The sequence below is a fragment of the Ptychodera flava genome, chromosome 14 (assembly GCF_041260155.1).
Source record: "Ptychodera flava strain L36383 chromosome 14, AS_Pfla_20210202, whole genome shotgun sequence".
NCBI lineage: Eukaryota > Metazoa > Hemichordata > Enteropneusta > Ptychoderidae > Ptychodera > Ptychodera flava.
Window position 1 is genome coordinate 5,473,695 of NC_091941.1, and position 21,769 is coordinate 5,495,463.

The 21,769-nt window shown below is 36.0% G+C and overlaps 1 protein-coding gene across 1 annotated transcript in view; it reads left to right on the forward strand.

Annotated features, from left to right (window-relative positions):
* Window positions 1-20: 20 nt before the first annotated feature.
* The window catches only part of LOC139149061 (serine/threonine-protein kinase Nek9-like), a 110,629-nt gene continuing 88,880 nt past the window's right edge, over window positions 21-21,769 (forward strand). The window contains exons 1-15 of the mRNA XM_070720584.1: window positions 21-183; window positions 3,946-4,123; window positions 4,743-4,798; window positions 5,758-5,828; window positions 6,821-6,926; window positions 7,554-7,603; window positions 12,922-13,003; window positions 13,552-13,724; window positions 14,454-14,559; window positions 15,049-15,186; window positions 16,314-16,458; window positions 17,543-17,743; window positions 19,702-19,748; window positions 20,246-20,407; window positions 21,548-21,656. Coding sequence (XP_070576685.1) covers window positions 22-183; window positions 3,946-4,123; window positions 4,743-4,798; window positions 5,758-5,828; window positions 6,821-6,926; window positions 7,554-7,603; window positions 12,922-13,003; window positions 13,552-13,724; window positions 14,454-14,559; window positions 15,049-15,186; window positions 16,314-16,458; window positions 17,543-17,743; window positions 19,702-19,748; window positions 20,246-20,407; window positions 21,548-21,656 — 1,786 coding nt within the window. The 5' untranslated portion in view covers window position 21. The remainder of the gene's footprint in view (window positions 184-3,945; window positions 4,124-4,742; window positions 4,799-5,757; window positions 5,829-6,820; window positions 6,927-7,553; window positions 7,604-12,921; window positions 13,004-13,551; window positions 13,725-14,453; window positions 14,560-15,048; window positions 15,187-16,313; window positions 16,459-17,542; window positions 17,744-19,701; window positions 19,749-20,245; window positions 20,408-21,547; window positions 21,657-21,769) is intronic.

The window sequence follows — 21,769 nt, forward strand, 5'->3', positions numbered from 1 at the left end:
CTGATTCGAGGAAATACGCGCATGAGCAGATATATCATAAAAATGGCTACCGAAGACAGCGGGGAAACGGGTAGCTCAATATCGTCGGCGATTTCTGACGCTGGACAAGAGGAACTATATATCCCAGTTCGGACTCTAGGAAGAGGTGCATTTGGTGAAGCTGTGTTGTATCGTAAACTAGAGGTAAGGTCCAGGTGTATTTGTGAAACAACGCAAAACGAGATGATGGCGCCATTCGTGAGATTCGATGTTATCGCATAGACACCCACTTGACACAGTGAGTGAAGACTAACATCTATCATGTAAACTGACATAACACTTCAATCCTACGTAAGCAGCATTGTAGATAGCCAAGAGGCTGTTGTGTGTTTGTCGTTGCAGACCTGATCGCCTCTCCAATTATTTTAGTAGCGAGGATGCACCCCCTCGAGCACCCCGCAGTGCTACCTTGTGAATTACCTGTAATCGATTGTTTACGTTGCGTTTGTGAATAAGAATGGCCGGCCAGGTAGCGGAACTACGCTCTTGTTATAGCATCTGTAAGAGCGTGTGCACGAAGGTGGCGTAGCATCTTGACATCACAGATGTATACGCAAGTATCAAACCTTATCTTACAGACATGATTTGAATAGGGATAACAGTTGCTATGACAACAGACTTAAAAGAAAAGAAAATAGTACATGCCTAGAAAATAACGTACACAGGGTTTTGAAAACAAGAATGTTGATTTTGTAATATTACACATGGAAATAGACTCTGAAAATAAACCATCATCTCCAGTTGCATTAACATGGTGATTCCAAAAATATTTGAATATTGTAGTTTTACACTATTTGCAAAATATGTCTCAGGGCAATCCAAAGTCGTAATTGTATGCCAAAAAGTTTTGAAAACCACTATTATTAGTTTTTCAATATTATATTTCATTTTCCATTTTTTTCCGTAATCCAATGACTCATTTAATAATCTTTGTAATTCTACCATAGTGCCACTCATGAGGACACGACTGTTTCCCAGAGCAACATAATCTATTTGATAATGGAGATACATCTGAAGAATACTCACTTTTCAATTCAGTTTCCATGACAAAAAGTAATGGCAATATGTATATAGCCTTGTTGAAGGCCACAAGTACATATTAAAAAATTGGTTTAACAGAAAGGCATTCATACACGTGCTTGGACATTGGTATACATAGGTTAACCGTTTTCCTGCCAAGTCCATATTTCACCACCAGGTCAAGATGATTAAAATTAATGAAATACAACATATTCCATATGGTGTGTTTTAACATAATACTGTACATTTGAAAGCTGTTGAAAACATAAATACTGTAAAGTTGATTTTTTTTGACTAAAGATGATATAACAGACCAAGCCAAGTGGGTGAAAATACGTCATGTTTTGGCTCAATATCGCTTTTTACTGACTTAGCTGATGGGGAAGTAATATTGCCTGGCAGGAAAAGGGTTAAACTTTGAAAGTTCTTTTGACACTACATGTAGGTTTTATGAAATAACAACTAATGTTGAATTCTATCAAAAACTTTCAAAATCACTAAAATTGCATAGTTTTCCTTTTCTTTTTGATAGGTATAGAGCCATTATGGTTCTCATAATAGTACTCTTTTGGATCTTAATCTAGATATCAGAAATATTACAATAGCTGTTGAATTTTTTTTCTAGCCTTTTACAAAGAATTAAACAATAAGTTTCTCTAATAACAAGGAGAAGTTATCTCCCCCAGTAATTTCCAGGACTATCCCTGTCACCCTTTTTAGCTCCGCTGTCAGCGACGCGGAGCTTATCAAATAGGTTGATTTTCCGTCGTCGTCCGTCGTCGTCGTCGTCGTCCGTCGTCGTCGTCGTCCGTCAACAATTGCCTTCTCCTCTGAAACCGCAAGTCCAATTGCTTTGAAATTTTATATGCAGCTCACTTGGGGTGACCTCACTTAAGTTTGTTCAAATCGTAGTGAAATTTGCATATTTGTATTTTTGGGGCATTTTTTGGTGTTTTTGGTAAAAAAATCTTCTTCTCTGAAACCGCTTGTCTGATTGCTTTAAATTTGATATGCAGTTTACTTAGGGTGACTTCAGTCAGATTTGTTCAAATTGTGGTGAAATTTGCATATTTGTATTTTTAAGGCAATTTTTGTCATTTTTGGTAAAATTATCTTTAAAAATCTTCTCCTTCAAAACTACCAGTCAGATAGCTTTGATATTTGGTACATATGTTCCTAGAGATGATCTTTTTCAGATTTGTTCAAATTGTGCAGAAATATGCAAATTTGCATTTTTAAGGCAATTTTTGCCATTTTTGGTCAAAAAATGTATTTCTCAAAAAGTACTGGTCTGATAGTTTTGAAATTTGGCATACAGGTTTCTATAGATGAACTAAGTAATATATATTGAATTTCTGATGTAATCTGTAATTTTGTATTTTTGGGCAATTTTTGCCATTTTGGTCAAAAAATGTGTATTTCCAAAACTACTCATCTGATAGCTTTGAAACTTGGTATACAGGTTCCTACAGATGAACAAAATGATATTTATTGAAATTATGATGAAATCTGCAATTTTGTATTTTTGGGGCAATTTTTGCCACTTTTGGTCAAAAAATGTGTATTTCGAAAACTACTCATCTGATAGCTTTGCGATTTGGTATACTGGTTTCTACAGATCACCTTAATGATATTTATTGAAATTATGATGAAATCTGCAATTTTGTAATTTTGGGGCAATTTTTGCCATTTTTGGTCAAAAAATGTGTTTCTCAAAAAGTACTGGTCTGATAGCTTTGAAATTTGGTATACAGGTTTCTACAGATGAGCTAAGTAATATATATTGAATTTCTGATGAAATCTGTAATTTTGTATTTTAGGGGCAATTTTTGCCAATTTTGGTCAAAAAATGTGTACCGGTATTTCCAAAACTACTCACCTGATAGCTTTGAAATTTGGTATAGAGGTTTCTATAGATGAACTAAGTAATATTTTTTGAAATTATGATGAAATCTGCAATTTTGAATTTTTGGGTCAATTTTTTCCATTATGGTTAAAATATGTGTTTCTCAAAAAGTACTGTTCAACAGCTTTGAAATTTGGTGTATAGGTTTCTATAGATGAACTAAATTTGATCTTTTGAAATTATGATGAAATCTGCAAATTTTATTTTTGGGGGCAATTGTTGCCATTTTTGGTCAGAAAATTTTATTCTCCAAAAAAATACTCATCAGACAGTTTTGGTTGACATGTTCTTAGGGATGATCCAATGTGAGATATATTCAAAGTATGATTAGATCTTCAATTGTGTATTTTTGCAGCTATTTTAGCCACTTTTCTCTGGCCACTGCATTGAGCTATCAAAGATTTTCACCTTCTTCATCAACATGTGTCAAAAATAGTTATTCTCTACATAAACACAGCGGAGCTATATCGGCCGCTAGGTCGCTTGTTATATGTTTGGGAAAACCATCCCTTTCACGCAAGAATTTGGAAAATGGCCAGATAATAAAAGTGAATTGAATGTTGAACATACAATAATTGAAAATATTTGTGGCGCATATTTGTAGAGTTCTACAATAACATCTACTGTAGGTGCTTTATTATTTTGGGTCTGTTTACATTTGATATGATCAACTAACATAATAGGTTCACCCAATGCAGTACAACAATATCCAGATCATCATTGCATTCTGAGTTTATGTTCACTGTGAAAAGTCTGGTGTTGTCATGAAATTCAGTAAAATTATTTTCATCAGTGACTGAGGGATTGAAAAGATCAACAAAAGTAGTTGAAGGCATGATTCTCTTTGAGTGTTTACAGAAGACTATCACTATTGTTTCAGTTTATTATCAAGGGTTTTGCAGGAAGAAAATAAATTTTTCAGTTAACAATATCAAGTAAATGACACTGCAAAATTAAACCAGCATCTTGCTTTCTTACAGGATAACTCTCTAGTCGTGTGGAAAGAGGTTGACCTTACAAGATGTTCAGACAAAGAAAGAAGAGATTCCCAGAATGAGATTGAAATTCTTTCACTTTTGAATCATGCCAATGTTGTCTGTTACTATAATCATTTCCTTCATGAAGACACTCTGCTGATTGAAATGGAGTATGCCAACGGTAAGTCACTCATAAATCCAATTATTAAAAAAATATTAATTATGAGAATAGTCAATTGTAACGATAAAAGGGGGTCAACGAATCAGTAAAACATTTGGTTCCCCACTAATCCAGTGATCTTGCAAACTATGTATGACTGTGCTGTATTCGGACATTATCATACAGTAGCACCTGTATTTATCGGTCTTCCTAGACCAAGTAAATTAACAAATCCACCTGACCAAGGAGTGAATTTGTTTGTTGTCCTTGATCTAAGATCGCCAGATTTTGCTTATTGCCATCATCATCATCGTCGTTATCATCATCGTCATCACTTAGATGATAATTATGATAGCAATGATCACAGTGTTGATGAAGATGATGATCTATTTAATGCTATGTAGTGTAAAGGAGGACAATGTCATTAACTCATAACTTATGGATGTACTGCTATCCATAGCAGTAAGAAAGCAGAATGTCATGAGTTTGACAACTGTTTGCCAGTTAATCTTTGAGTGTACAACTGTATATGGTATTTTTGAATATAATGTGTGTACGTGATGAAAAAGCTACTTCAACTGGCGATTTCCTTCTACCATTAAACATTGATCATTTGCTGTGAATTTTTCTTTCCCATCAGGTGGCACGTTGTATGAAAAGATTATAAACCAGAACCAGCAACTTTTTGAAGAGCATGCAAGTATCAATTTATTGCAATATTAAAACTTTACCAATACTTGTATTCTCGTCATAAACCCCACTTGAGAATTTCAATGTTTTCATTTCCACAATCTGCGACACCATTAGTATGATTGATAAGTAGTCACTAAGTAAACAAGCAGTTTGCAAACCTCAATTAACGGAGGCAGCATTATTCTGTTCACACAAGTTGCTTGATTTGTTAATAGGCAAAGAATGTGTATTTATGTACTGTGTTATCACATTCTAACATGTTCTGATTGCTAATTATGTGGGGCTGGAGATTCCCCAAATCCAGCATAGTGTATAGTTAAGTTAACAAAAGAATTTGCAAAAAGTCATACCTATCTACAACATGAGTGGAATACTTCACATAAATATAATGGCCCTGAAGGTATTTATGCATTGGATAAAAAGGTGTGCACTGTTAATTTAGAAAATGTCAAGACCTACACACACAGCAAACAAGCAGATATTCATTTCAATGTTTGTGTGTTATGACAGTATTCTCCTATTACCATTGTGTGTACACTACCAGAATAAATTTCCATACCTTAGAAAAAATTTCACAATTAGGATATTGTTTAGCAATCATGTATGGAATAACTCCTTTAACCCTTTCACCCCCAGTTCCCTGTATACAAGTCCAACTTTACCATAGAAAACAATGGATTTGGGACAAACCATGGTGGTGAAAGGGTTAAAGACTGAAAAAAATAGCAGTTGTGTGCATTTTAAAACAAGGGTTTTAAGGTCATACATGCTGTATTACATATTTTAAGCAATGGAACAATCATGTATTTCATTGAAATAAAAGAATCTAGCTTTGACAGTGCGGTTGTGAAACATTTGATGTTTTTGCAGCTGTTCAGTTACAGCAACACTTCATAGCAGATGACACATATGTGAACTTGTTTCATTAATATTGTGGCATTTAATCATTCTTGTCTCTCTAGATTATCATATGGTATTTTTTTCAAATATGTTCAGCTGTTTCCCACATTCATGAATTTGGAATTCTACACAGGTATGTGTGAACTTAACCAGCCTGTTGTCAATGTTTACAGAGTTTACTGCACCAATATTAGGTGACACTTAGTGACTTACTATCATTACACATTGCATGCTTGAGCCTTTTCCTGCCAAGTCCATGTTTCACCACCAGGTCAAATGGTTAAAATTAATGAACCACACAACATATTCCATATGGTGTATTTTAACATAATACTGTACATTTGAAAGATGTTGAAAACATAATTACTGTAAACTTGATTTTTTTGGACTAAAGATGCTATAACAGACCAAACCAAGTGGGTGAAAATACGTCATGTTTTGGCTCAATACCATTTTTAACTGACTTGGCTGAGGGGAAGTGATGCTGTCTGGCAGGAAAAGGGTTAAAGTCATTTATCGGTATTGATCAACAACAAGAAATGCAATTTAGCAATTTAGGACAGAAGAGAGCAAAGTTATAAATCATCATTGAAATACCAAAGCCAATTGACATGTCCTCGGAGAGAAAATTATTGAATTGTCAAGATTGCATAGCAAAAATCTGCCTTACATACTCCGTCATGTATTTGAAATTTTTATGTGACGTGAACTTAATCATTGCTGTGGAATGCAAGGTCTCCAAAGGTGGAGAAGGAGCATATGTCCATTTTGTGTGGAGAGATAAAACTTTCACTTACCATTGTAAAAGTTGCATTGAAAAAAGAATGCTTTTGTAAATGAAATCATAGTTTAAAAATACAAAATTCTGTCTAATTAACAAAATTTATGTTCCAACACAGTGTGAATTTTATTGCATACATGCCTGAGAGTCAAGGTTAGGATAAGGATGAATTCAGTTGCGTATAAAAAGAGAGTGTAAATGTTTAAAATCATGGTCTGCTTGTATCCAAAACACATCAACTGAATATCGGTAACCCAAACTGGTAAGCTTGAATTTTGCTGAGTGTCAGATGTAATAATGAGTGTCAGATGTAATAATGAGTGTCATGTTGTTTTCCATTCCAGGGATATCAAAACCTTAAATATTTTCTTGACGAAGTCAGCATTAGTCAAACTTGGAGATTTTGGTATTTCAAAGGTTTTAGACAATCAAAGTCAAATGGCAGACACTGTAAGTATGACTGCCAGTAATTTTATATATCAAATTTAGGTGTAATATTTTGTGTTCAAATATTAAACAATGGACATACACATTGAAATTTATTAGGTTTATACCTGTCTAGGTACAAGCGTTGTGAAAAATAGTACATGTATGATGTTTTGAATTGATTTGAATAGAACTATGACATCTTCCATTAACATACCAAAGGAATTCTTGCATTACATACCATGTCAACTGAAAATTTGATCATATGTTAGCTAGTTGTCCTGCAGTCTTTGCAATGTTGTGATGAAGAAAACACAGTGTAAGAGCAAAATGAAGTACTTTGGAAAGAAGCCCATCACATTAACCAGCTTTCACATGTAGATAATGTTACAGTTACTGCTAACAGAAACCATTGTATGTGGTACACTATCACATATACCCTCCAAAAAACAGTACAAAAGTAAATGAAAATTCTTTACAAGCTCGTTTATTTGAGAATATTTTCTTTACTCATATTCAATTCATGACCTAAGCGCAACAATAGTTGGGGTTTTTTTTCAGTTTTTTGAATATTTCTAATATGCAATTATAATGTGAAATTGTCATTGTTCATGAATGATATTAATTTTCACATCATGGTTTGCATTGCAGGTTGTCGGAACACCGTACTACATGTCACCAGAAATTATTCGAGGTGAAAGGTAAGGAGGATGTTTATATCAGTTAATCTGAACTGTTTCTTTCTCTATTTCCAATTTTCAATTCATCTTCACACATCTGTATATATTAGTTTCTTCAACATTTCTTTTGTGACTTAAATATATTACTTTTGTGACAGCATTCAAAATACCATAAGGTTTCACCTTAAAAGTCCATATGCTTGCAATGCAAGTGTAATTATAGATATAAATTTGGCATGATACAAAAAATAGTTTTCCTTGCCTGGCGTGTAATGAAACATGATTGTCTTCAGCAAGCTTTGACTGTAACACTTTGAAGATAAATTGCTTGCCATTGTAATACTGCAATGCTGTACTGGAATGCCTGAAATGTAGGGCTGAGAATGTGTTGTGTGTTGGCATTAATGTGCATATGTCTGTGACGTGCAAGGATGACATACACAAATTTGTAAAGAAATGCTTTGATCAAGTGCATGAGTTAATTAAATATCTATAGCTTCATTTCTCAGTAGATTTTCACATCATGTAGCTGCCCAATTAATGCTTCCATAATATCTGCGATTTTGGCCATTTTGTGATTCTGCCAATTGTATGCCAGATATTTATCTCAGATAGGACAATGGAGAAACATTATTCAGTATCCAGTGCTACCTGTATGTCCAATCAGAAAGTTTGTAAGGAGACTTCAGTGACTGAAGCCAGTTACGCATTCTGGTAGACAACATTTGGATGGTGCATGCATGTGTACGACATAATACATGTATTATACATCTGCCATTGACAACAATAGAATTTTGTGTGTAGGTAGGAAACTGTATGAAATGAGCATGCCATAACAGTAAACATTATCAGGGCCCCAAGCCCAAGGCACTGTGACTCTGCGGGTGTCTCCTTGCATTCACTGTTTGTATGGTTTCAAGGTACCCGTTGGATGATTGCACTCGTAGTGGCACAGGCTATAAGAAGGGTTTCCAATATGGCGTTCCATTCTTGAACTATCAATTAGGAGAAAAATGGATAATATTGAATGAAAATGGTCACTTCATTGCCGTGGCCGAAAACGACACAGACCCTCTTCAGTTTGTAATTGCGTCGTTCTGTTTGAGCTGCGTCGTTCTGTTTCGACCTGCGCTCTTCAGTTTGTAATTGCGTCGTTCTGTTTGAGCTGCGTCGTTCTGTTTTGACCTGCGCTCTTCAGTTTGTAATTGCGTCGTTCTGTTTGAGCTGCGTCGTTCTGTTTCGATCTGCGCTCTTCAGTTTGTAATTGCGTCGTTCTGTTTGAGCTGCGTCGTTCTGTTTCGACCTGCGCTCTTCAGTTTGTAATTGCGTCGTTCTGTTTGAGCTGCGTCGTTCTGGTTGATCTGTGCTCTTAAGTTTGTTTTCAGCATAACACGGAAGTACTGGAGTAAACATTTTGTAACAAACATTGAACGGTCACTTGGAGAATATGCAACTTGGCATGGGTGCCCGTGGAGTCATAGGTAGTAGAGGGAGAGCAACTCCACACATCGTTCACATATTGGTTGTTTGCGTTTAATGTATGGTGGTGTGTATTTTTTGTTTCACTGTCTTGTGTACAGAACAGAATAGGTACGGCGAGACAGCTGAATATGAATGTCAGTGCAGTCTGTACAATGGCAATTTAGGTACGGCGCGAGACAGCTAAATATGAATGTCAGTGCAGTCTGTACTCCAGAGTAGAGACACTGCGTACGACACTAACGCTATGTTTCGAAAGTTTACCAGACTTTCTTTATCAATCGCCTCAAGTCAGGTTCAGTGGATAAATTTCGTGGTATATAAACGGCAGATTGTACGTATTCTTTCATTCTGGAAGCTAGGATGTCTAACTTTGTTCTATTGTGTTAAAGGTTGTGTTCGTATTGTGTTTACTATATATATATATATATATATATATATATATATATATATATATATATATATATATATATATATATATATATATCGGAGTGTCTATTGCCACGCGCGTGGCAATAGCCAAGTTGCCTATTGCCACGCGCGTGGCAATAGCCAAGGTGGCTATTGACACGCTTAGATTTTTTCGGAGACATATTTTGTCAACTGATTGAAGTAAACTTTTCCAAGTTTGTGTAGAAATTAGTTCAAGTAAGTGTAATTGTATATTTCTGCCACGATTCACCTTGCGCTCAGAAAGTTCATGAAGTTGGTCTGATGGTCGACGAAGGGGACGACCGGTCAACAGCGTCACCGGTGTAGCGACCTTTCACATATTAACCAGCTTGATTTGGGTAAATTATTTCCGATAAAACTTTGAAATTCGAATTAAAAGGGCCTTGGCAACAATTTTATAATAAAAGTTTAAAAGACAAATAGGTCCCCAAGTTTTCAGCTGCAGACGATCTTTTTCTTTTTTATCAATCAAAGTAATGGTTGCTTGTCTTTGGGAAACTGACACTGACAACTCTCCATATGGACGTGTACATATAGTTTAAACTCAGTACAATTAAATTACCATATAAGGGCCAGAAACGCCATTCCCCGGGCTTTTATTACTGGACATGTTTTTCGAAGCTTGGTAGCCCTCTTCGAGACTCAAATAACCCTCACAAATATTTGTTCTGTAATTGTGACAGTAAAGGAATATGCAAATCGCCAGTGAACTCTTCTGGTTTTTCTTCAGGAAAACAATGTGTAGTCTGGTATAAATTTCGATAAAATTTTTTCTGCGTGTTTAAAATTTCATTTAAATCTGTAGATGCTTGAAGTTTACGAATGTGATTTTTGTAATGATTTCTCTTTTCAAGCTTCAAAAAATAAGCATTGCTTTTTTCACCAAGCTCATGTCATCTTACTCTAGCAAGTTGAATAATACCTTGTGTTTTGACTTCGTAAATATCATCTAAAGCTCTCTGAACTTCATCAATGTCTTTTCATGTTTTTCTATTTCACTTTCTTAATTTCGAGGTCCTTTTTTGTTGCTCCAGCTTTTTTTCCCTTGTGTCTTTGACACTTAGCCCGTTTTTTGCTGTATTTTATACAAAAGTCCATGATTTTATACTATTTAAGCCTTGGATCAAGAACGTCAGTGAAATCTTGTCCCAAATATTTTTTTCATGCTGCAAACCTTCGAGCAACCAATAATCGCATACAGAAGGAACAGAAGTATGCGATACACTTACAAATGCCAGACTTCACAAAGCTACAATAGCTCGCAATCAGATCAAATGAGCATACGCAAACACAACAAGACTAAACCGTAGACATAGCTTCCGTAATTGAACAACAAACTTCAGTGGAACAACATATTAACACACAAAATCAATCAATCATTCAACATGTCTCACCAATCAAAAATGAATTTTAAGTGACTGATGAAGAAAACTCTGTTTTCCAAACGTAGCTTCAAAGGATCGCAGTGTAACGCTAGTCTCTCCGCTCCGATGTGGGTTAACAGCCAGACACTGAAGACACGTAAATTACGGGTACGTCTCGCCATGGCTAATCTAACCCTTAGCATTATATACACACACATAGAATCATACACAAAACGCAAAGAATTCACATATGAACGATATGAGGAGTTGCTTTCCCTTTATTACATTCGCCATGGCTGACCAATACTCACATAAAACAATCAAACATGATACACACTCACAATATACACAATATCATACACAGAATGCATACAACTCAGATATGAACGATGTGTGGAGTTGCTTTCCCTTTATTACAACAAAACAAACTGAAGAGCGACGATCAAACAGAACGATACAGTTCAAACAGTACGACGCAATTACAAACTGAAGAGCGCAGGTCAAAACAGAACGACGCAGCTCAAACAGAACGACGCAATTACAAACTGAAGAGCGCAGGTCAAAACAGAACGACGCAGCTCAAACAGAACGACGCAATTACAAACTGAAGAGCGCAGGTCAAAACAGAACGACGCAGCTCAAACAGAACGACGCAATTACAAACTGAAGAGCGCAGTTCAAAACAGAACGACGCAGCTCAAACAGAACGACGCAATTACAAACTGAAGAGCGCAGATCAAAACAGAACGACGCAGCTCTAACAGAACGACGCAATTACAAACTGAAGAGGGTCTGTGTCGTTTTCGGCCACGGTACTTCATGGCCCATTCGACACTATTTACAAATGTCAGATGTATTCTAATAAGGTTAAAACGAAAATACGGCAAAGGATTTACTCAGACATTTGCACCGCACATCACATTCCACTTTGCATCTGGCAATATGCAACACTAACGTCTTCAGGCAACCTTCATGTAATAACCTCATAACATCACAAAATAATACATGTTACAATGATAATTCTAAAATCCATAGAGGCTGTGATCAGAGATACGTAAAATAAATGAACAAAAACAAAAAGCAATTGATCTGGTATAAATTCTTTGTTGCAAACTTTAAATAAATTATTGAAGTTATGTCAAAGACTGACTTTAAGAGAATAAATTTAGAATGATCAGAGGAATGTAGGCTACGCCTCAGGACACAGAGACTAATCTAAGATATTGATGACCAGTACCATAAAGACATTTAAAAGTGATGTTAAAAAACTATCTACTGTTGATTGACCAATCAGAGTGCTCAATTCAGGGTGTTTTATTTACTCGTAAAGCCTTGGTCACCAAATTCCAGAAACGAATGACAGCGCCGTAGTAAAGTACTGTCCAATCAAAAGTGAACATGTCATATTCTGTAGACATCTGGTACGTTTTAATATTCAAATTTGGTAACACAACGGAAACCAGCTGCAACATAAAATCTGCTGTGCCCTAGGGCATTTATATAATGTGCCCTAGGGCATTTATAGGATGTTCCATTACATAGGAAGGCTATTTCACAAATAAAAGTTTTAATTCATATCCTAAACATGTTACATTGACAAAGGGGACGGTTGACGTAAACACATTGAAAACGAAAATATATCAATTAGGGGCGATAGTTTTTAAGTCGGATAAAACCCTCGTACTCGGGCTCTTCTGGTATATAAAGTCCAACCCTATGATAAAATGTCGAGGCCGCAGGCCAAGACATTTTATCGTTGGTTGGACTTTATATACAAGAAGAGCCCTCGTACTCTAGCTTTATCCTATACTTAAAATCTCAGTTATGAATCCGAGGTCTTGTTTCCACCATTGCCAGATCAGAGTGCCCTTCACACAGTGGACAGTGTACTGCACATATTATTGTATGACCCTTTACCATGTCCATAACGAGTGACCACTAAACACCGAGTGAATACGTAATACACTGATATCACCATTTGGTAAAGCATGGCATCAGAATTACTAACCCAGCATGGAATGCTGTCTGTGTATTTACTGACAGGTACAATAACAAAAGTGACATGTGGGCGTTAGGATGTGTGCTCTATGAAATGCTGACACTGACTAGGACGTTTGATGCATCAGTAAGTATCTTGAGAAGATGGTCGGTGTGTTTCCACAGTTGACATAAAGCTTTTGTCTTGAGGGTTTTATGGAGACCTTTTGTGAAATAATGCTTAGTAGTACATGATGTAAAACCACTTTTATTGAAAAGAAGAGATAAACAGAGTTTGTAAACTTTATACACAAAAGGCTTGTTTCCTATCATAAAAGTTTATCCGTGTGATGTTCAGTAATACACATTGACATCGCTTGTTAAAAGCAGATATTTATTGTTGACACTCAAATTTAAGAAGAAATTTATATCTGCCAAATTGACGAAGAGACAAAAGTTATGAACTATATTTAGTAGTGCTCCAACATTCTGAGTGAAGTTCATCATATGCTACATGCTGTTCAGTCCTTTACAAAATATCTGAGCTTTGAAACAATATGTCAGATTTGATTTACCCTTGTAAATACTCTCTTTATACTCTAGAAGTGAGAGGGATTTTAGTAGATTCATGTCACATAATGAACCAATAGAATATTCTATATTTCCATATCAATTTATATTTCATGAACTTTACAGAATCCATTGAAATTGTGCTACGAGATAGTGCAGGGTAAATTTCAAGTCGAAATTGATTCACAATATTCCGATGAAATGAAGTCACTTGTCGTAGAATTGTTACAACAATCTCCACAAAGAAGACCGACAGCAGATGAAATCCTGACATATCCGATGTTTTGCACTTCAGGAGGGTATGTACTGCTTTGTAATATCACCTGCTCAAACACAAAATGCATGTAGATCATGTGGCTGAAATTGAAATTACTGAAAAACATTTACTGTTCAGAAAATAATTCTGTGTTATTTGAATAATTTCAACATTTACTATTTGGTTGTATTTCATCTTCTCAGTGACCCATGTAGCATCTATACAGTCTTTAGTGATACCTTATATTTGATTCTTTCTACATTCAGATGACCTAGTTCTTCCTTAATGCACAGTGTTTCTGCTCCAAATGACTTCCAAGATGTACTGTAAAGCATTTCTTTTTAGCTAGCATCCTTTATTAGCAAATTTAGCTCAGTCTGACAACTCTCTGATTTAACCTGTTCACCCCCAATTCCCTGTAAACAGGTCCACTACCACCATTGATAACAATGGGATCGGGCCAAACCACGGTGGTGAAAGGGTTAAGATGCCACTAATTTACACTTTTCCCTATCTACTATGGTTAAGATGTCTTTTCAGCTAAATTAAAAACCTGGTCATTGCAATTAAATCTGAAAACACTATAAAGCATCCAGCTAATCAAAGTGTTTTACAGTACCTTACAGAAATCCCAGAGGAAGACGGAATAAGCTGGCTTTCAGATGGTAAAAGCAATAGCAACAATACTTCATAGCACAAGTGTTGTGAGGGAAATAGATATGATTGTCTTGCACCAAACTTCTCATGAAAAATTTCTGCTTGAAAATTTCAGATTAATGCAACAGAAGGTTGCAGAACTGAATGCTTCAACTAGGATAGCAAGAACCTCTGTTAGTCAAAGCGACACAATTCCTGTTGTCACGTCAAAAGTTAGTGAGGTGAGTGTGTGTACATTCAAAAAAGTACCTTGAAACTGATGAGGTAGAGTCTATGATGTTGACTCAGAATTCAAAAGAAAGGCATGTAACCTCTTGCTTCAAAAAGCATTTGGCATCACTAAACCTAACCTAGTTGATTTTATCTTGAAAAACTTGTTTCATTGATTCATAATTATTGTATAAGATGATAGAAAAGTTTTAAAATGCACCAACATGGATCCAGTACATGCAATGTGTGTTTTGGAATCTAAAATTTACACTCAAACCAACAAGTAAAGATTAAAGGGAAAATGAATAAAAGCTGTAAAGCTGATAATGCTATGTGTGCATTTTGAGTAACTTCCAACGGTACCTACACTGCTTTGAACTGGTTGCATTGTGTCATTATTTAGCATTTGCAAAAAAAATACATAACCATGTCTTAATTCTAGGTGTACTATAATGACTGTCTTGTTTCTAGGTGTACTATAATAACTGTTTTGTTTCTAGGTGTACTATTGGGGTGGTGGAAGGCTAACTCCTCAAAAGATGGATATATTCAAGGACGGAGACAGTGCCTTACAAGTTTCTGCTGCACACTGCCATTTTGCTGTTGTTACTGTTGAAAAAGAGGTTTACACCTGGGCTGTAAGTAATATGGATATCATATGGATGTCCAGTAACCGATCAAATTGAACTTTTGTGAGGTACAATGTAGTTTGCATCCTATGATGTTGACCTTGAATTTAGCTTTTTTCTGAAATAAGTGTCTCTCGCAGAAGTATGCTGTAACCCTGGGGAGACAGCATTTACTATCTTTCATACCTGGATTAGCAAAAATATAAAGTTTGATTGGTCATTAAAAATTATATTTTCATATAAGAAAGAAGTTCTTTGAAGTGACCATCATTGCGTACAAGATTGAGGTTTCCTTTGTTTACATATTACAACTACTATTACTACTTGACATTGAACATAATTTTCATTTTGTTACAAACTATATCCTGGTTTTTCATGTGTGACACTTTGTTTCATCTAGGTTACAAATTTGAAATAGTAACATTTGAAATATGCAAAATTCATATTGGAATGTTATTATTATGTTAGTCATCCTTTGATAAAATGGGAACTTCAAAAAGTGTGACTCTGCAAGTAAGACTAAAATTCACACTGAATATTATATATTATAGCCCAAACAAGAAACCATATGCCAGAAGGCATGTGACTGTTTAGCAGATTTCAAGAGGGCAAATGGTCTCTTGCCTCGAGGGTACATGGTGCCCTGTTTTGGCTATAATGTTTTTATTGTATGTGTCTCTCAAATGATTTTCACTCCAAACGTTTGGGTATATATGCAAATGAAAATCACATGCTTTATTTCAAGACAAAAATCAGGAACAATGTAAGAATACATTTAAATCACTATCATGTGATTTATCAATTATCTTGCATAATTTTGTAAAACACTTGATACCGTATGTCAATCATTTGATCATTCTTAAATCCCAAATTTGTAAAGTTGAAAATAGTTGTGGGCTAGTTTCAGTCAAATGATGACTATGCAGCCCACTACATCATCATTAAATTACCATTGAATCCTATGGAGCATGTGACTTTCAATGTACAGAGCATGTGATAAGTGTAAATATTTGATTTTCTGAAAATTCTATCAAAGGCCATTCTATTTAACATAGTGTAATAATGATGGCTATATTAGGTAACGCATGCCAACCAATTTCCTGATGTGGGCATTCTTGTTGCATCATTCAATGCAGAATGTACAAGGTGGTCAAGGAATGGTTGGTCAGTTGGGCCATGGAGACACTGCCTCATACAGAACACCGAAGAAAGTTGAAGTATTGCAAGGCAAAGCTATAAAACAAGTATCCTGTGGAGAGGAATTCACTGCCTGTGTTACCGGTAAATATCAACATGTAACATAGACGTTTAGACTTATCAATATATTAGAAGAAATAAACTTCAGCGAACTCCTCATACACATTGACAGGTGGTGTGATCTCAGACTTGTGTGACTTTGAGAGCCTGTGTTCTTACAAATAATTCACAATAAATCAGCCTTATAAAAAGGTTGGCCAGAGTTTTTTTATTTCAATGAGGTCCAATGTGGCAACTTTGCGATTTTGTTGTTCTCAATATGTAAATTAGTTACTTAAACAAATGGGAAAGAAAACCCTGTATCTACAGTACGCCTGCGAGTGTTATGTTGCTGTCATGTCAACTTTCTTGGTCAATATCTGTATGCACCTGCTAGTTGTAGATTATACCAAGACAAGAAAACCACCCTAATCAAATTTTGAAAACTGTCAACCACAATTTCAGATTGTTACTTGTGTTAAACCCCTCATATCATGAGCTCAGGGTCCTTTTCAATCATTCACTTATGGAGTAGGCTTATGTCAACAAACAGCTAGATCACTTGGAACACTAGAGGGCGTTTGCAAGGGGAATTAGTAACTTGACAAGCCATTAAGTGCTACACACAACCATAGCAGGATACAAAATTATGAAAGCTTACACAGACAAAGTTATAGAGAAAGTTATAGAGAAATACTTAGCAACTAGTGGACTAGTCTTATATATAAATATCATCATATACTGCATGTAGTTTCAAACTTCCAGTATGTGCAGACTGGCACTTGCAGAGAAAAATTTGTGAAATTATTCTCATTTGTGTGGTAAGATGTGTACAATTCACATCAAAAGTCAATGAAAATAAACAAATATTCCTTTTGTGTTTTTATGAAGAAGGCCAGTAAAGCATTGTCTTACAAATACAACTCATTAATTTTTTCTACAACTTGCATTGATTCCTATATTTATTTTCCAGTTGTAGTGAAGATCAGGATAGCAGTATTGCATGAATGAGTTTTTCTCTTTCAAAGATATTTAAGTTAATGCCAGTAGAAAAACTTCTTTGATAAACCAGGTACAGTAAGGCAATATATGACTGGCCATGATTGTGTTTATGATGTTTTTTTCATAGAAACTGGTGTATTGTACACGTTTGGTTCGGACTACTATGGATGCATTGGTTGTGATAATTCAGAAGGTGATGAAGTACACACACCAATACCTGTCAATTATTTCAGTGAGACACCTGTAGATCAGGTGTCATGTGGTACTTGCCATGTTCTAGCTTTAACAAGAGATGGAGAAGTGTTTTCATGGGGCAATGGCGAGTATGGTGAGTTATCATATGTTAGCCATTAAGAATGCAGCATTTTCACCCTAGGAACAATTGTCTTGTTCACATTGGCAACCCAACTGAAATTTGGGCCGACGCAAAATAATCCTCCTTTTGGGAACAGATTTGGTCCGTGTCCGCACTTACCGGTACCTGAATTTGGGCCGACGTAAATTTGCTGTCCTTTGTGACCTCTGACCTGTCAAGGTTCAAGATGGCGGATTTGAATACTGGCGCGCTGTTTCTACTGTTCATGATTTTCCGACGGTTTTTACGCACAAGAAGGGCAAATATCACTACCACTCGTCATTTTACGTCTCCTCCGTGCTCCCACAAACCGCCATATTCTATGCACCAATGCGTTACTCAAAATGAACATGTGAGGGCCTCAACTGGGACCAGGGCCGACGTAACGTGTCCACACAGGCGATTTGCGTCGGCCCTGCATCAGCCCTGTACCCCCCCCTTCTCACCGGGACCAAACTGTGTCGGCCCAAGGCCGATGCAGTGTGTCCACATTGGTTATTTTACGTCGGCCCCGGCCCTACACCGACGCAAATTGGTCAATCTGAACAGGGTAAATTTTGCATCTTCACCCTGAGAACATTGTAGCTATTTTTTCAACCTAGGAACAGTGTAGCTATTTTTTTTCAACCTAGGAACAATGTAGCTATTTTTTCACACTATTTATGTGATTCTGCTGGCTGGCATATGGTAAGTGGTCATTTGTCAAATGTCTTTTCAAACATACAAGTGTAAGATGTACATGTATCTGTAACTATGAATTCTGCAAGCATTAGAACTGCAGACCCTATTGACGAGACATTTTCAATATTGCTATTTGTTGGTTGATTTCATGATTAAGTTAGGGTATTGGCAGTAATAATCCTGATATAGACACCCTTGGTCAGCGATATGGTATTTACCATAAATTACGCTGTTTGAATATTAATGCTGCACTTCTGCATGCAAGGGTAGGACAGTTATTGAGTGCTCAGTGAATGACTCACCACATATCAGAATGAATAAATAAGTGTTTTACATGACTAGAATGTAATGAAGAAACCACACACTAGCAACTTTTTTCTATCAAGAGAATGTTGTTCCCTAGAGAGACATCAACAGTGTAGGTGATCAATAGGGCAGTCAAGTTTATTGGATGGTCATCATGTTTTCCTTCTAGGGCCTTTGATATCTACCGCCATTTCTTTTTATGAGCATTCCTACTGTGATGTGTGTGATTGCTTCAAGGATAGAAGCTTACAGTAAAGTTAAGTTGATATCCAAAAAGGCCATTAATGATTGCACATAAGCTTGATTAGTCATTTTAATTCTGCAGTTGTCTAAACTTCATCAGAGTTTTTACTGCTGAAAGGATAATTCTTCAGGTCCAAACATTGCAAAAATCCTGCTTAAAAATATCAGGTTAGCATTGAATCAGTCAGACTGCCATATCTAGACATTAATTAGCACACAATGATTCTCTCCTTGATCGTGCGGCTGGTAGCTTATAGCCTCATAATAAATTCAGTATTGAGAAATCTTGTAAATGATCAAACGAAGTAAATATGGCTGAGGTAGTTTTTGCTGTAACTGAAAAATTGACAGAGCAGCTTAGAAAGTCACCATAATTACTATTGAAAAGATTGTTAGATAGATGATACCATTAAGACTGCATGTTTTAAGTCACCTTAAAGATGTTTTGAAGTATAAGCTCATTCCATAGTCTATGGTTTTATCATAGGAAGGTTATGTTCTCAAGGATCCTATGCTCATCCTGCGATTACTTTGCAAAGGAAGTTTTTAGAATACATCATGTGCTTCCTGATGCAAGTTCAAGCAAATCTCCTGGAACTTTAGAACTTTTTACTGAATAAAGTTTAAAAACTTTAGAAATTATAATAACTGTTCAAGACATGTCCTGAGTATTTCTTCTTCATTTCTTATATGTATTACAGGTCGTCTTGGTCTTGGATCAGAAGATGATTATATGTCTCCACAAAAGGTAGACAATTGTTGAATACCAAAATATCTCATCAACGTTTCTCATGTGAAATTCATCACTCAAGTTCTTTGTCTATAACTTCTGTAATCCTCAAATTCTTATCACATGAACCAATTGACTGCCTCAAAATCCAATTTCACATACTTTTCCCATGTTTTTTTTTTCAGCAGTCTTGAAGACTGTAGAAGATTCTCACCTATTGTAATTGAGTTCAAGAGAAATCTTTAGTGCAATTGTAATACAAGAACTCTTTACGAGATTAGTTTAAAAAAAATGAAGTATAATATTTCAAAAAGTATTGTAACTTCATATCAGTGTTAATATAGTTTATTTAAGGCACAGTCCTCCATCCCTGGTTCTGGGAGTAGTTCTTGTTGATATTGACAATTTCATAATGTCAGCCAGTTGTATTTCCTGGAATGTTCCATCAAGTGAATCAGTTTGTTTAGGAATAGGATAAGTTGTGATGTTTCCATGCTATTCTCTCTTGACTTCAGGTTGCAATTCAGGGCAAGAGAATCATAGTGTCAGTGTGTGCTGGTTCAGATGGAAGCTTTTTCCTGACTGCAGGGGGCAGACTACTGGCTTGTGGCAGCAATGAGTCCAACAAACTGGGCTTGAATAATGTCGCTGCAGGTCTCAGAAAACGACAGGTCAAGGTAAGAATTGTAACTCACAAAGATTAGATATTGGTGGGGGAAATGTCACATGTTGGCAAATTCCCTACATGATGGCAAGTCAAAACTTGGGAGAGAGCACTTCTAGTTTTGTCAGTGTTATCATGTAGATGCGAATCTATATTTCAACACATCACCATGGGGTTACGTGAAAGGTCATGAGATCAGTCATGCCATGATCATGTGAATCCATGAAAAATCACTATTAATCCCATCGGACTTCCATTCTTTTACATGAAACATGTATGATACAACTGAAAATCCTGGAGATTGCCCTATAACTGAAACACAATAGAATAAAAGGAGGGCCTGCCCACATTAGTGTTATTTCTGATCAGCTACGGCACAATTGACAGTACAACCTTTCTTGAGGTGGAAATACACATATTAAATGAGAAGCTAGTAAGAAATTCATGTTCAGAAATGTATTGCCAATAGCCTAGAGCCTAGGGCCCTATGGCATTACACATGTGCAGTTGGTGGAAGAACAACTGAAAACAGTGGAACTTTAGATTATTTCTGTTGAATGTAGGCAGTTAGTGGTAAAGGTGAGCAAACATGTACAGTAGCTGGGCTGATTGATGGTACATGAAATATGTGGGAAGTATTGGTGGGTGTTCAAGGAGAGGGTAAACATTAGTAAATTATTATCGAGTTATTAGAAACATACAGATATAGCTATTTGCTTTCCATATCAACTTAGCTGACAGCTCATATTTTATTACATAATTTTACATCTCATAATTCCACAATCATATCGAAATCACTGTTTGAATAAAAGACTGTTTAAAATGTCAGAAGAGGCTAAATTGTCACATGACACAAGTATGAATTTGGTCAAATTTAATTTTGAGTCATCCAATACATGGTTGCTGTGAGAGTGAAAGCAAAGAAAAGGTCTTTATGGCATGACATCCTACCGACTCAAATTATCAATGATTTCACTGCAGACAGTGAAAACTCTTTAAGCGTCTGTTTTGACCCAAACAATTCATGTTTTTGATACATAACACATATCTACATATATATACCAGTACCGTTTATATATACCATACCACACATATATATACCAGTACCGTTTCATTTTACATCGCTGTCCTTTGTTTCATTTTCCATCCACAGCTGTCTTATGACATTCCGATCAAGCACACACCAGTGACCGTGAAACCATTGACTCGATATCACATCACCTCAGTGTCAGCCGGCAAAACCCACACCGCAGTCATTGATGGTAATGTATCTTGGACATCTTTGACATCACATTGTTCACAATATTACAAGATCCTTTTCGGTTGTGGCATAAATCAAGTTCCCTTTTACGGCTTCTTCAAATAAAACATGAAT